We start from the raw sequence: 16,649 nt of genomic DNA, 5'->3' as shown, positions 1-16,649 counted from the left end.
AAACACAGGTAGGTAGGGATTAATCTTATTTTTTTTCTACTTTTGTGTATGCTTGAATATGCCCATAATAAAAATAACAACTCCCCTAAAAAACACTAAAAATAAAGAGGTTGAGGTTGATCTATATAATGAAATTGAAAAGCTAAGATACAAAGCTATATGTACAGGATACGTCCTATTGATACTTAAAAAAAAGCTGAAACTATTGCATGCACACCTGCACATGCATAGGAAAAAGATCTGCAAGAGACACACACGACTTTCCACAGTAGTATCTGTATGGGGAGAAGAGTGAGACTGGGGGTGAGGGTGGGTATGGGTAGCAGGGAAACCCTTTTACTTTTGTCTTCTTCTGTATAATCTTACTTTTAAAACTGAGCATATACTCCTGTTGCTTGTGATTAAAGTAAAATTTAGCAAGCTATGCCCACTCACTTTGCAATGGCCTCATCGCGGTCCCGGATGGCCTTCTGAAGCTGCTCCTTTGGCTCCTGGTCCTCAGATGTCACTCTGAGTCGGTCTCTCTCCTCCTTCAGTGCAGTCATCTCCACACTCAGCAGTGTTACCTGACAGGGGACCACAGGGATGTATGTGGGGATACCACTGCTGCTGGCCGGGGGTGTTGCTCTCAAAGAGGCAGAAAGAAACAAGCAGCTCCAGATGGGTGCTTGTAGCTTCCTGGGGCCCCTGGCTCTGAAAGACATCCACCTCTTCTGGAGAAAAGATGCCACATGCTGGGTGGGAGCCCACTGGCCAGGGGCTGGGTAGGGGTGAGGGTAGGGGATGAAAGTCAGCCCTGGACAGCAGCCACGGGGGCTGGTCCCCCTTGTATGTGGCACGCCACACCACCGCTTCCACTTCAAGGCATTCCCAGGGAGCTAATGAAGACCCCACATGCATCAGGGCTCTGAAACACACATTTAAGGGTAGGGACTCAAGTTTTGTTTCCAGCCATCTTCCACTCAACCTGGAACACTGCTATCCACAGGGCCCTGGCTGGGACCTGGCTCCCATTTCTGTAGCAGTACGTGATGCAACCTGTAATTCAGCTTCCCTGGTCAAAGCCATATGAAATTTAGACACCTATGAGATATCATCTTTCACTTTTCTCTGGTCCATGCCTCGTGAGTGGTCCCACAGCCCATTCATTGGGAGTCGTCTTTTGGTGGTAAGGTGCCCTTCCTAGTGGCTCCCTCAGTGACCACAACTTACCCTCTGTACACCTAGAGTTCTGCAATGGCAGGAAGCATGCTCTATTCATCTGTGCATCTCAGAGCCTGACTGTATAATGCTTAATCCCCAAACGCTTGTGCAGTAGACAGTGGTCTTCTTTTGGCCAGTCATCATCCCAAATCCTTTCCTATTTGGAGGACATTCTTGGTTGCAGGAATTTTGGTGGGAGATAGGGGATGCTCTCCCACTAAGGAAGGCAAAAGGGGAGAGTCATGTCCTTTCCTAGGCACACAGGCATGGACAGGTAACCTAGATGTGCCAGTCACACACCCCTACCTGGGACTGATATTCTTGAGGATTCAGCAAAACAGGCCAGGGGGAAATTATTACAGTGACAGCATATTGTTTCTGTGGCCCCCACTTCCTATAGCTCCTTCCTGTTTTAGAGTTCAGTTCCCCAGCCTTCCTATTGATTCTGTCAGGTATCAGATTTAATTTCAATATAGTCTCTGTCTTCTTAAGTTAAGCAGAGAGAGTTTTTGTTTGTAACCAGAAACCCGGCTTGGTAGAACTTACAGTAAATATTTGAATGAATGGAAGGGTGGGAGCTCTCAGTCAATAGGCTCAGACTGGGAGTCAGACTGGCTCTGCCCTCTTGTTAAATATTACACATACTTGGACATTTTTCCAAGAGAGGATTCATCTATACTGGTCCAGCCCTCCCACAAGGAGACAGACACCACCTTTCAGTGTACTCCCCCCTCCCCCCTTCTCAAGTCCCAGGCTTAAACATCTTCAGATGGATTGAAATGGTACAAAAACCCCAGGAACAAGGCTGAAGATCGAGCTTCCCTGAAGATGCTTTGGACTCCCTGGACTGAGATGGCAGAGTTGCCAGCTCCTGGGGAAGAGGCGCTCGGGAAGAAATCAGGGGACACCCAGCAATGAAGAGGTGTAGAGGACAGTATGTTGTTACTGTGGGCCATGGATTTTGGCGCCTCGTAGGAAACATTACGTGCCTCCTGGGACTGATATTCTTTGTATCTTAGAACACTTAGGTGCCTTGTAGGAAACATTAGGACCCAGTGCTCTGTGCTTTCATGGTGGCGACAGCTGCGGTAAGCAGGGCTACAAGCTACAGGGAAGAGCATGCTGGGGTGCCTGCAGAGGCCACAGGGTGGAGCTGGTCCTGAGGCAAGCAGGCAGCAGGTGAGAAACCCAGCCTCACCCTACTTACTAGTAGGTTCTGGAGCCTGGTAGGCCAGAAACTCAAGACCCAGGAAGTATCAGAAAGCCAGACCTCCTCCAACCATGTAAGCCCTAATGTGACGTTGGGCTGGCTATGCTCCAGACAAGGGTTTTGCCAGCTGAGTAAACCACAGAGAAAACTACATGCAATAGAGGAAATGCCGACATTTAATATGCTCCCGAAAAAACTCAACAAGAATTTTGTGCTTTAGTCTGGAAAATGTGGTCAAGGTAGAGACCATCAGCTATCTGCCTTAGAAGTAACAGGGAACTTACCTTCTTTGAGCTGCACAAACTTTTCATAAAAAGCAGGAATCAAAATAACTAGTTTCCACCATCAAGTTGTTGTGAGGATCAAACGAGGCAGATGACTTGAAGGACTTAGCTCAATGCCTGGCACCTGGTGGCAAGCTCTACTCCTCTCTTTTCTCTGCACCTGTGTGGACCTACTGATGGCTATCATGAGGACTGACCTGGCTTGTTTATACAGGGACTTAGGTTGCAGCCACCCCTAAATCCACTTTTCCTACACAAAGTAGGTGTTCTTGAGAATGAATAGGATCTAAGAAAACATGCTGAAGTCATATATCTAGGGCTTTATCTGCCCTTTTGTTTGGTAATTATTTTTGTGCCTACTTGGTAAGGCCTGTGCCAGATGCTATAGGAAAAGGCAAAGAGAAGCCAGACCTCAAGCCTGTCCTCATGGGGGGGTGCGGTCTAAGTGTTAACTGAGAAGATGAGATGTGAGTGAGGATAGTAACCATGACCCAGCAGGGCCAGGGGCTCCAGGAGGAAGGGGATCAAGAGTTGGAAGGAGGAAGTGAAACCTGAAGGATGAGTAGGGCTGATATGTGCAGGTGGCCAGGGAAAGTCTTCTGGGTAGAGGCGAAGGGCTGGAGAAAAGGCCCAGATGTGGGGAAGCACAGGGTGTGTGTGTCATGCCCTTTCATAGCCAAGGAGGGGAGATGCAACCCTTTCAGTTGGTGAAAGCCAAGGAGGGGAGATGCAAACAATAAGGAAGAAGGCTACATGGCCAGTATGCAGTCAGACTGTGGGGCCATGGGAGCTGGCGGCTTCCCACCACTTCCTGATAGGAAGTCAGTCCAGAATTTGTAAGAGAGCTCAAGTTGTGCTTCATGAAGATCAACCCAAATCATGTGGAGGGTAAGTGGGTGGGGGACGTGATGACCAAAGCCATGGTGTGATAGAATGAAGGTCTGAAGTAGGGCAGTGGCTAAGATGCAAGGAAAAAGAATACAGTGAGTTTCACACAGGAGGGGTCACCAAGAGGTCATCAGCCAAGGCCTTCCATGTCCCCAGTACATGCTTCACTGTGTTTTCATGCTCCTCTGGAATAAGTGGCTAGTGCTCCAGTCAAGCCCTATCAAGGAGCCCAACACAGGACTGGGACTGTTTTTTAAGACTGGTTGATTTGAAAAAGAGAGAGAGAGAGAAAGAGCCAGCATATGTGCAGCAGCAGGGGGGTGGGGGGAGAGAATCTCAAGCTGACTCCCTGCTGAGCAAAGAGCCCGATGTAGGGCTCGATTTCAGGACCCTGAGATAATGACCTGAGCCAAAATCAAGAGTCAGCCACTTAATCAACTGAACCACCCAGGAGTCCCAGGCCTGGGACTGTTTCTCACTGCACCTCCCACAGCCTGGCTTGCTGGCTTGGGAACTGGTGGAGAGTCTCCATAGATAACTGGTTTTCTGATTGCTCTGAACATCCTCCTTGCCTCCCAGCTGTTGCTCCAGATCCCAGTAAACCCTGATCAGGAGGGAACAGGAGCCTGCAAAGCTGTGGAGAATGCAGAGAGGGGGTAGGGAGCTCTCCATGGCACAAGGGTGTGGGGTAGTCTTCAGGTCTAGTTACAGATTCTTGTCTCAAAAATAATTATCAGTTAAAATTAAACCTGAGTGCTCTTTTATTTAAAAATCTGGATAGGGCAGCCCAGGTGGCTCAGCGGTTTAGCGCCACCTTTGGCTCAGGGTGTGATCCTGGAGACCCGGTGTCGAGTCCTGCATCGGGCTCCCTGCATGGAGCCTGCTTCTCGCTGTGCCTGTGTCTCTGTCTCTCTCTCTCTGTCTCTCTCATGAATAAATAAATAAAATCTTTTTAAAAAATAAAATAAATAAAATTAAAATCTGGATAGGTTTCTGAGGGTCTGGTCACTTCACCTTCTAGGTCCCCCACCTTTTACTTCTGGCTCTGTTTCCAGGAGAAAAAATAACACTCTTGGGTAGGAAAGCAGTGGACTTGGAGGCTGGATCATCCCTTGGATGAGGTTTCCTCTTAGTCTGGGAGCTGTCTGCTGGGACTTTGGTTTCACATAAACTTGTCTGGACTCTGTCCACCTCATCCCCAGCCCCACCAGGGTACAGAGCTGGTGTGAGCCCCCTCCTCACAATTCTAGAAGCTGGGGAGCACAGGGCGTAGTCAAGCCACTCCTGAGCATCTCAGGGTCTAGGGCAGTGGAGGGCAGTGCTCAGGAGCTGCTGCACTAATTGCACAAGGAGTGCTGTGCCCGCTCTGACAGCCACCACATCTCCACTGGCATTCTGCGATTCAATCTGCATCCTAACCCCTGCCCTGGGAGGTCAGTGTGTTCCTGTCACGGGATGCTTTTGGATGGATGGAGTTTGGCTGAGAGAGCTGTTGCTTTGACAAAGCTTCTGGGCAGAGAGGACCTGCTGAAGAGGCACAGTCCTATCCCCCATGGGACTGAGCGTAACTATCTGCCTGATGAGCTACTGGAGGGGGAATCCACAGGAACTGGCAGAAACCACTTATCAGTTGAACTTTTAAGGAGCATCCCCTGGTGGAGAAAGGCTCCAAAAGAGCTGGGTCCAGGCCCTCAGCAACCTGTGCCTTGCTCGTGTTTTTGAGTAACGACCCTGCTATTTCTAGTTCTGCTACTCTGAGAAGCAAAGAAACAAACCAGCCGACCTCAAGGAGCTGATAAGCAGAAGCACCCCCACAAAAATTTAAATAGGCTTTAAAGTAAATAACACTTTTATTAACCCAAAGAACTTTTAGAACCACTTTGTCCAGTTTTTATTCTTACAGTTTGAAGACCTGTGCTAAGTCCGGCCGAACGACTGCCTGAAGGACTTAGGTTTTAGGCATGATAATGCCATTCTTTGGGGCTTGGCCAGAGACCAGCGACAGCTCTCAACATCTCTCCTCACTATCTGGTCACTTCCAGCAAGATTATAGCAACAGCTGCGGGAAGGCCTCCCAGAATCTTACAAGAGAATTATATTAGGATGTCCAACGACTATGACTCCCAAAAGGAGTTTATTTCTCTAAGGTCCTTTAAATTTAAGAAATACTGACTGAAGCAAAAGCCAGGCTGAACTTCCCTCTCTCAGCACTCTAGTGCAGCAGGAAGGGATGACCAGCTTTGGTTGAAGAAGAAAGGGGGCAGGCTGGGTGGGGGCACGGTTTAAAACGCTACCTGTCTGGTGTTCCCCACAAGTGGGACAGAATACCACACATTACCCTTGTCAAGAGGAAAAGCCTTATCCATCTCCTTGGATAGAATTTAAAAGCTCCTTCCTAGGTGGGGGTGCTCCTAAGCCCTTTAGAACTTCTCAGATTGGAATACAGATGCCCTTCTCCCAGATTCTCGAGAAAGATGAAATCATGATCAAACAGGAATGGAACAGCAAGACCAGCAGTAAGTGCTTCTAACGCTTAAAAACAGGCTGGCAGAGGTGATGGCATTAGAGAGAGAACAGGCCTGTAAAGATCAATTACTTCTTGGTTTGCAAACTTCCCTTCTTAGAAGCTGCTGGAAAAACAACCATGAATATCCTGAGAGCTACAGCACTTTAAACTGCCAGAATCCGCCAGATAATTTGGGCTCTGTGGAAGGCAGCATGTCACTGGAGGAAATGGAAGGTCAGCTATTCTTATCTCTAACAATTTTACTTTGGGCTAAACCAGAGGGCTGGCTTCTTCTCTTGAAGACTCCCAGCTCACCTCAACATCAGGTCACCGTCCTCTGAGGATTCGTCAGAGGAGAGCCACTTCTCAAATAGATGTGAGAGAGGGAAACTCATGAGGGGCCCAGAGAGCCTGGAGGTGCTCACCTGACTGTGCAGTTGCTGCAGCTCCTCTAGGCTTTGCCTCAGTTTACCCCTCTCTCCCTCCATGAGTTCCCTGAGGGCTCTCGAGTCCTCACTGGTCTGCCTTATCTGTTCTTCTAAGGAGTCATCATCAATTCTCCGGGAGCTCTGACAGCAAAAGAGAAAGCCACCAAACCAGAGAGATGGTGCAAGTGGGGGTGGGTGTGGTGAGACAATTAGTGGGAGAGAGAGAGAGGGGAGGTACAGGGAGGAGGCAGAGATGGGTGGGTGTGGAGGAAAGCAGGAGAGAGGAGATGGGGTGGGAAGGTGGAGGGAGAGAAAGAGGAGAGACACAGGAGGGAAGAAAGAAAGGGTTAGAGGAGAGAGACTCTCTTGCCCAATTTTGATCTGCAAACATTAGCTAGACACTTATTTTTGTTTCAGGCTTCAGGGGAGGGAAGTCACATGAAGAGCACATCTCACTCCGACTTCTCCCTTGCCCCACAATGACCCGGCCTCCACACCCACAGCACATTCCACAAATCCACATGGCATGTTCAGGTAAAGACAACCACCCTTTCACAGGATTTCATCTGATAGGGGAAGAAAGACATTAACTATTCTGTAGAAGGGTGGGCCCTGCAGAGAAACAACTGCCTGAGAGCCGGGGGTGTGAATGCAGAGTAAGTACGGCAGAAATCTGTCACGAAGCTGGAAGAAACGCCAGCCTGCCCAGGAGGCCCACAGGAACTTTCCTCTCCTTAAGAGGAGCCGCACCTGGAATTCTAAAAGGCCATTGTTGATCTTCTCAACTTTCTGTGCTCCCCTATATCTTTTGAGAAGTTTCAGATCTTTTAAGTTTGCCTATTCACAGCTAACTCCACCATTAGGACCAATGAAAAGAAATTTGCAGTTTGCAGCTGGATCCAAATTCCTCTACTCAAAGCTTCTAAGGAAAGCCCTTGAACTCGAGGCCACTATGGCCTGGACTTAACCACATGGAGAAGGGGCTCCACACACACGCCAGTGTCTTCAGGAAGATGACCAAGGAACTTCCATTCCCTGACACTCTGCCCCATCACCAGTGTTCAGTGCTCTCAGGCAGTAAGGGCTCAGACAAGAAATTCTTGCAGATTTTGTAAGGTTCTGCTTCCAGGGTTAACCTCATCCCCCGCACTTGCCTTCAGCCTCCAACCAGCCAGGTCGTGTAGGGTGAGGGGATTCTTGGCCCGGCCACTTACCGTGGGCTCCATGCCATCCACGATGCTCTGTATCAGCCTCTTGAGCTCACTCAGGGCAGTGCGCAAGCTGCCGGCTGGCACATCCTTGGCAGACGAGGTTTCGGAAGACTCATCCATCGAGGAGTCCGTGGAGACGGCCGAGTCGGCACTGTCATTCCCTCGGAGGTGGGAGCAGAGATAGCGAACCTGGCAGTAGGCCTCCCAGAGCTGCAGTCTTAGCTGCTCCACAAAGAATCGTTCCTGATTACAGACTCTAGAGAAGACTGCTGGCTGCTCATAATTTTCTAGTGTAGGAACCTAGCATACTGGCACCCAAGAGACTAGTTGCAAGAAAAGGAGTTTTTCTTTTTTAAATCCTCTGTCCCAAGAAATACTGATACTTATTCTGAGCCCAGTACATCTATCCAGACTCCCAATTATTAACACCCCAGCCCTCTACTCCCCTATCATTTGTCATAAAAGCCCTTCTTTATATCGTTGGTTCCTTTGCTAGAAGTCATGATTATGGAAGTGAGTGGTTAGGAGTAGCATGAAAAAATAGCCAACTGAATGGATCATGAATGTTCTAGAACCCAGTTAGTAGGAGGTAGGAGGCTGAGGATTAGCCAAAAAGCATTTCCTAAGAGGCGTTGGGGCAACAGTGAGCCTGGGACATGCTTTGGTCAGGGCTTGCTTCCTAATGCCTCTAGCCAGCAGGCCAAGGCTTAGGCAGGTATAGGGCCAGGGCACTGGCTGGGATAAAGTAGAAACAGGAGGCACCAGGTGATGATGCAGACTGGCTCCTGAAGTCTGGGGCCTGCCCCTAGGGGATCCCTGGGCAACCTCTCATGCCAGAGTGACAGGGTATCAGTACCTGCTCCCTCTCTTGCTCCAGCTCCTCAGCCTCCATGCTCTGTTCTATCTCAGACAGGAGGGACGTGCTGGTGGCAGCAGAGCTTTGCAGACTCCTCTCCTCAGCCAGCTCTTCCACTTTCACCTGCAGCTGCCGGTAGGATAGTCGTACCTCCTGAAGCTCCAGCTGGCTTTGATGTAGCTGTCAAAGAGACAACAAATGGTAGTGAGGCTTTCAAAAACAAACAAGAAAACATGACCCTGAATCTGATCATGCTTCTAGGTCCAACCACCAATTTATAGAAAAATACCGAGAGAGCGTGCTAGATTACGCTAGGGGTGTGTGTGCGGGCAGTAAACTTCAGATTTGGGAAATTCTACAGGACCAACAGCTCAGCTTCTTCGACATACACATTTTAAGAAAAAAAGAAGGGATAAAGGGAGAATCTATAGATTGAAAGAGACTTAAGAGACATAATAACTGCAATGTGTAGGCTTATTTTAATTTGTATCTTGATTCAAGGAATAAATGTGAAAAACAATTATGACATTCATAATTCAGTTAAAAAATTTGAGCACTGGCTATTTAATATTAAGAATATATTGCAGGGGCACCTGGCTGGCTCAGTTTGTAGAGCATGTGACTCTTGATCTTGGGGTTGTGATTTCGAGCCCCATGTTGGACGTGGAGCCTACTTAGAAAAATAAAAAGTCAGAAAAAAACAGGAAAATTTTGTTTTTATTCCTTAGATATAATAGTCTTGTGGCTATTTTTTTTAAGATTTTATACATTTGTGTGTGTGTGTGTGTGTGTGTGTGTGTGTGAGAGAGAGAGAGAGAGAGAGAGAGAGAGAGAACAGCAGGGTGGGAGGGCAGAGGGGGAGGGAGAAGCACATTCCCCACTGAGCAAGGAGCTCAACATGGGGCTCGATCCTAGGACCCCAGGATCACAACCTGAGCTGAAGGCAGAGGCTTAACCGACTGAGCCACCCCAGTGCCCCTCATGGCTATGTTTTTTTTTTTTTTTTAAGTTCTTATCACTTAGAGGTATTCTTTATTTATAGATGAAGTATAAAAATTCTGGGATTTACTTCAGAATAATACAAAAGAGAAACAGGTAGATGTAATGAACTTGGGGCAGGACTGGCTGGGACTCAATGATTTGTACAGCTGGCAATGGGGTACATGGGGCATCATCACACTATTTTACTTTTGAATTTGTATAAAATTCTCCATACTAAAAAATGAACACACCACATATAAAGGCACACAGAGTAAGGTACAATTCTCACCAGAATAACTAAAATAAATAATAAAATAATGATACCAAGTGTTGATGAGGACGTGGAACACCCGAGAGTCTCACCGCTGTTGAGAGTGAAGATGTACAATCACTCTGGGGTAACTGGCTTTTCTACTGGGTGGAATACGCAGCTATCTCATGGCCCAGAAGTTCATTTGTAGGTGCAGACCCAACACAAATGGCTGTGTATGTGCCCGCAAGATAGAAAGGATGTCTATAGCAGCATTATTCTTAAGAGCCACAAATGGGAAATAATCCAAATGCCAATATAGAATGGAGAGATATAGTCAAACTGGAATACTATACAGCAGTGAAAAATGGAAGAACACACTGCTACTATATGCCATAACATGGATGGATTTCATAGACAACATAATGTCAAGGAAAAGCCAGATATAAAACAATATGTAATACAGAATTCATTTATAATATTAAAAAGTTCTCTTTTTAAAAAGATTTATTTATTTATTTGAGAGAGAGAAAGTGAGCAGGAGCAGGGGTAGAGGGAGAAGCAGACTCCCTGCTGAGCAGGGTGCCCAATGTAGGGCTCAGTCCCAGGACCCCAGGATCATGACCTGAGCCAAAGGCAGAAGCTTATTCAACCAAGCCACCCAGGTGTTCCATAAAAAATTCTGAAACTTCATTGAGATAGAAGAGATGAAAGTGGAAGAGAAGTCTGCCTTTGAGAACTACCAGGGTACTGACTGGGAGGCACAAAAGGGAAGTCTGCACGGTGCTGATAATGGGCTTTATCTTGCTCTGGGAGGTGGTTACACAGGGGGTATATATTTGTAAAAATTCACTGGGATGTCCACTTAAGATTTGTATGCTTTACTGTATGTATGTTGTATTTTAGTGAAAAAAATTAAGGGGAAAAGGGCTGTCTGTAATGAAGTTAGGGGTAGGATTTGGAATAACATCTGGGTAGAAACACCAAGAACTCCCAAACCCATGAGAAAAGTGGTCTCTGCCTACTGTCTGTGTCGTATCTCAGTTTACAGATAAGGCCAGGCCTGGGAGGGGCCTTATGCAGCATGTGTGGCTCAGAGGAGGAGAGGGATGCCAGTGATAGAGGGGACAGCAGTGCAGCCATCGTGACTTACAGGCCTGGGCTCCTTCCTTCTCTCCTGCTATTGCTACTTCACTCCTCTCTGCATGCTCTGTGGCCTCTTTCCTATGGAGTCCAAACAGGGCCCTGCTACCTGCTAAGATTAGAACTGCTCAATGTTGACTCCACCATGGCTGCTGAACGTTGTACTCTACTAGTGCACTCCATCACTACACTTGCTTTTAACACAACAGATCCTAACTGCAGAATTTTCATCTGCTTGCTAACCATTATGCACATGTCCACATATTACACCTACACAAGAGCAATGTTTCCACTCCCGTATTTGTGGACTGCCCACCCACCCCTTTTTAAGAGATTCTGGGGTGGGGTAGTGGGGGGGGGGCAGGAGAAAAGAGTTTCCTGGGATTTAATTTTAACTAATTTATTCTTTTATAACAAAGGATTTCTGGGGTCACCCCTGTTCATTAAAAATAGAGCAGACATGTTACTGCCTGTTCCAGACTACTGGCCAGATCGGCTTGTGGCTCCTGCAGCAATGCAGACACTGAGCAGCAGTGGGTAGCAACTCAGAGCTCTGTCATTCTCATGCATGAGGCAAGCTGCCTTGCAGAGCCTCTAGCCAATACTTTAGGTGCCCTAGGGCCTTGCCTCTGCTGATCAGCATCAGAAAACAGTTGCCTAATGGCACCAGTGATCCGGATGTACCTTAACTAGGAAGAGTCTGGAGCCTGGCTGCTCAGAGAATGAAAATGGAACTGGCAAGCTTGCTCTTTCTACAGAGTTCCCATGGATCAGCAATACCTGCTGGTCAGTGGGAACTCCTCCAGTCCCAGTTTTGAGAAAACTCAGAAAGAAGAAAATAGGGTTAAAAAAAAAAAAAAAAAAGGACATTCCTAGGAAGCATTTGGCACAATTACAAATGGCATACTAATAAGCAAAATGCTTTACAATTATTTTCTAAGCAACTCCACATACATCTCAGCAGGAGAAGCTCAGCACAGACAAGTACAAGTTCTTATGCACTGGACAAGATTAGTTCAATTACTCATGCACACTAGAGGATGCTTAATTAATTATAACAGTGAGAGAGCAAAAGACCAGAACAGGTCTGCCCTCTCTGGTCAATAACTGATCCACAAGCATATGCAGAAAAACTGAACCAGAGGAGTCTATTGAACATAAGAAATCTCTAAAATAAGAAATATCATATTTTGTATAACAAAGATGACACTAAATGTATTTATATTTGTACAAATAAGAAAGACACCAAATTCCTGTGTTGGTGTAGTACACTAGGCTTAAGCTTACAATGCTCATGCCCCTAGAGTGGGTGGAAGTGGGAGCCCCCTCCCATTTCACACTGAGGGAACTAAGACTATGGTATGATGTTAAGTGTCAAAGCAGTCTATATTGCAGGCTACCTGCTTCCTGGGTCACCCCACAGAGTGGGGGCTATGTTTTCTGCTGATGAAATCCTGGGACAAGGCCCCTGCACATATCTGTAAGATGCCCACGTGGATATGAATCGAGTCATATAGGGCATTTAAGTGGTCCTTAGAGGGACAAAATCCTTTACTGGGTATTAAGAGTTCAGCAAAATGTCCAGTTTTTTAACTTATTGGGTATTCAACAAATAATAATTTTTATACCTATTGTCAGTCTGAAAAATAATTAGAGCTGGAGTTGATTGGTGGTTTAAAAATCCACATTAGATAGTAGAACCCCAACTACATAGTGAACTGGAGAGAGTTAACTAAAGACAGGGGCTACCCTGGTCATGTAAGCCTGATGCCCTGCCTACTCAGCCTTCTTCTCGTCCTTTATCTGAAACAAAGGATTAAAATCATGGAATTATTATATATATTCCAAAGCCACCAGCTCTACCTTCCACAAGTCTGATTTAGACCCCTCAATTACTACCTGAACAAGTTGGCATTTTTATTTCTGTATTCAGTACAGGCCATGTCAGCAACAGAAAGGGCTTCCTGGAGGACACTGTTAATTAGCAGCAGCTTAAGGAAAATTTCGTATGAGCTGAAGGAAAAGAATCACAAAAAGGTGGGAAAGATAAGAATTCAGCCCACAAACCCAGATTCTACCAATCAAAGCGTACACTGCCTGACTTGATATAGGATGTGGGGGCACTGACTCTCATCCTTGAAGAACGTAGCCAGAAGACAGTGGATGTGCTGACAGTGAGAATGTAAATGTGGTGTGACCTGGGGCTCCTTCTGCCAGAGAGCATACAACCCTCAGTGCTAGCCAGGGACTGGATGGTGCACGCTGGTCCTGCTCTTCCCCATCCTATGGTCCCCAATTCTTGGTTTGATATAAGGACTTCTCATTTGTGAATTCAAGCTAGACTGAAAGGCTCTTTTAGGCAGAGGTCATTTCCCCGTTTTCCTGTATTTCTCTTCCTTCTTCATACTCAACCTCAGAAGAATGCCTGATGGTGTAAGAAATTCTGGTGAGACACTGGCAGCAGCAAGGGATGCACTATATGTTATCATTGAGCACCACGTGTAGCAGGTGGGAGGGCTCTAATTTCAATTCTACCAAGGACTTAACTACAATACTTTGGTAAATGATCCACTTTTTTTCTAAGCCTCAGTTTTAGAATGTATACAAAAGCACCCTGTTCCCTGTAAAGAAGTATACAAATGTTCACCACTATTATCATCATCATCATCAGTATGAGCCAACTCCTTTCCACCTTGAGAATAGCTATGAGGCTTTGGCCAGCATCATTCTCTTTTCAGCATTTATAGAGGCCCTACTGTATGTAAAGTTCTAAGCTGAAGGTACAAAACAAAAAAACAAAAAAACAAAAAACAAAACAAAAAACCATGGAAGGTGTAATACTGCTCATTTGCCCTGAAAGACGTTAATTACTCAGATGGCAGCTTAGCTGATGGTGTCAATAACAAGTGATGTTAGCTTAAGAGGTTACCTTATCCCACATCCTACAGCTCTCCTCAATGGCTGACCGCTGAGCCCAGTGGGGTCTGCCGTGGCTTGGTCTTTGGGGAGAGATTCATCTGAGGCTTGAGCACACTTGGCTGACCGCCTCCACATGAATGACATTGTTGCAATCTCCCCCACTGGCTGGCATGCTCAGAGGGTACCCAAGGGGGAGCAGTAGCAGTACACTCTTAGCCACTGGCCCCAGGTGCTCCTAGGCCACTATGGCAAAGCTGCCTTTGTAGCAGATGTCACACACTATTTCTGAGGAGGCTAGGAGCGGTTATCTTTTTGTTTAGGGGGTTGTCAAATGTGAGCCTGGGGATTCAGCTGAGGACTAGTGGCAGGTCCCAAATAAGGACAAATATGGCCATGAAGCACTTTCCTTTAGGAAGGAAAAAGAGGCCAATTAGGTTCACAAAGGGGTCAGCCTATGCCTTTTCTAGTAACTGTTAGAAGCAGGATGTAAGTCTTGCTGTGTTCAGCAGGCAGCTTCTTGAATTCTGCTCAGTGCAAGCTAAGTGCATGAGCCTGGGAAAGCAGCCGCAGAGAGCATCGTGAGCCAAGCACAGAAAGTCATAGGCTCCCTCTGAAATCTCTAGCAGATTTCACAAACCCTAGGAGGCAGAATGACACGCCCCATGTTCCAGTCATGTTAACAGCCCAGAAAGAACTCTCAGAAACTGCTCCAGGGGCCATTGGCTCAGAACAAATTGGAAAGATGACCTGTGGGTAGCGATGCGTTTGTTTTCGGCAGAGCCAGACTGGCCTAGTTGGTGAGTGCCCAAGGAGAACAATGACAAGGCCAACAGAGGGGCCTTGCCTTTATCCTGTCCTGACCCCTGATGGGGTGCTGGTCGGGCAGATAAGCCTTTCATCTGGCCCTGGCCCTACAGGACAGCTTCTCTGCCGCAGTACCTGGAGGTCTTTGTCATGGCCTTGTCTCTCCAGAACAAGCACCCGGTCCTGTAGCTCCTCCACGGTCCCCTGCAGCAGGTCGTTCTCCTGTAAGGTGGCACTGAGACGATGCTCAAGCTCCCGTTTCCGATCTGACAGCATCTTGATCTGAAAGGGTGGAGAGTCACAGGGGTGGTGGGCAGTCACACCCAGGCTGAGGAGGAGGAAAAGAGGCACTAGCCTCAAACATGAAGGCAAGTGTCTGTCCAGGGGACCCCATCCCTGAAAGAACAGCTGCAAACTCCTGAGCTGAAGAGAAAGCCCCTCCCTTCTAGAAGCCTGTCTGGGAAGGGGTGGGAGATGAGCTTTGGGGAAGCTGGAATGTGGGATGCCAGGCAGAGGAAGGGAAGGTCAGTGTTCTGGAAATTCCACAGATAAGACAGCAAAGGGCTCCACCTTGCCTGCCCGTGACTTCACCTCAATCCAATTTATGGGGGAGTGGAACCCAACCCTCCATTCCATTCTTCCTTTTCAGGAAAATGCCTGAGACAACCTCTTGAGCTGCTATCTTGTCATACACTTTGATAGCTCTCTTCTGTACTTTCCCCTACTGCTAACAGGTCTGGATCACCAGGCAGTACAGACCTGGTGCCCCACGTTAATGGGGGAGCCAGCAGGGTACAGAAAACAAAGTAGTGCCTGCATCAGCCTGTGTCCTGGAAGGAACAGGACATGGACATAGTAACTGATTTTACTCAAAGTGTCTTTTTGCCTGAGCAAGTAATCTATGAATAGGAGCAATTGCACTCCTTTTATTAAACAGGTTGGTATGTCTGTACACTGCATAGCTATCCAGTCTCAAGAGATATAAATCTTCTTTTAGTAAGGCCTGTCTAGTCTCTTCAATGTCTGTGAGAAAACAAAGGAAAGGAGAAAAGAGATGCCAAGCCTTTTGGCCTCACAGTCTATAGGCTCAGGAGCTGTGCCAGCATTCCACAAGGTCAGTGATGCTTCACCCCAAGAACACTGCCCCACTCAGGGGCTATGGAAGCCTTCCCAAGTCCTGCAGGCAGGTCCCACTGGCTCCTCCTATCAGTTCCCTGCTGGGCTCATCCCTTAACCAGCTTCTTGCTCCCAACATGGCTAAGATGTTCTCCATGCATTCCAGTTTGGCTTGGAGAACAGTCCATTTCTTTCCTGGGGAGATCTGGAAATGCATGTCTAACATGTCTGAAGTTCTCTGAATCCACCTTTCCCTCTGCTTTTTGCCTCTTCTCACTTGCCACACTAGAATTCTGTTCAGAGGGCAGAGATCTTCCCTGGCCACCAATCAATCAGATAGGATGCTGTCCTGGGGAAATGAAGTATGTGGCCTTTGTCCAGAGAGATCAGGTATCTGGCCAAACAAAGAAATACTGTCTCAAGTGTGCACCTGGGTAAGGGACAAAAAGGAATAGAGCTCTTTCTGAATGGGGCCACTATTCCCCACACTGAAGCATGTTACCCACATGAAGAAATTCTTACTCTAGTTGATTTTCATTTAAATACCCTCTGACCTTTATATTTTCCTTCCATGAATAATCTTTGTTTCTCAAGTTCCACTCAGCGAAATAATGAGATAATACAGTTCCAACAGGCAATCCTAGCCCTTTTAAAAAAACGTAGAAGTTCAGAGCTCCATGAGGAAACATGCTTAAATAATTTCATAGGTTGGCTTTTTAAAGTAGCAGTGTTACTGGATGAAGCAAGGCATCGGCACTAACTCCACCCTATACACCCTGAGACTTGTGACCAAATCTGCCAATTAACATTCCTGGGAATGACTCTGAGTCACGAGGGTCTTGAAAGAGTA

General features: G+C 47.0%; 1 protein-coding gene across 7 annotated transcripts in view; it reads right to left on the bottom strand.

The window, feature by feature from the left end:
• Window positions 1-16,649, bottom strand: part of BICDL1 (BICD family like cargo adaptor 1) — a 109,849-nt gene that overhangs the window by 8,996 nt on the left and 84,204 nt on the right. For 4 of the 7 annotated variants that reach the window (XR_011994653.1, XR_011994654.1, XM_072722991.1 and 1 more), the window contains 5 exons: window positions 14,819-14,965; window positions 8,587-8,766; window positions 7,734-7,952; window positions 6,517-6,660; window positions 436-566 (listed from right to left, as the gene is read on the bottom strand). Coding sequence is in view for 4 of the 7 variants with exons in the window: in XM_072722991.1 (XP_072579092.1) it covers window positions 436-566; window positions 6,517-6,660; window positions 7,734-7,952; window positions 8,587-8,766; window positions 14,819-14,965 (821 nt within the window). In the remaining 3 variants the exon portion in view is untranslated. The remainder of the gene's footprint in view (window positions 1-435; window positions 567-6,516; window positions 6,661-7,733; window positions 7,953-8,586; window positions 8,767-14,818; window positions 14,966-16,649) is intronic. The other 3 variants (XR_011994655.1, XM_072722989.1, XM_072722990.1) reach the window with 1 other exon arrangement.

The sequence above is a fragment of the Vulpes vulpes genome, chromosome 10 (genome assembly GCF_048418805.1).
Source record: "Vulpes vulpes isolate BD-2025 chromosome 10, VulVul3, whole genome shotgun sequence".
In the NCBI taxonomy this organism is placed as follows: domain Eukaryota; kingdom Metazoa; phylum Chordata; class Mammalia; order Carnivora; family Canidae; genus Vulpes; species Vulpes vulpes.
Note: the sequence above shows the minus strand (reverse complement) of the source record. Positions and strands in the feature narration are given on the sequence as shown.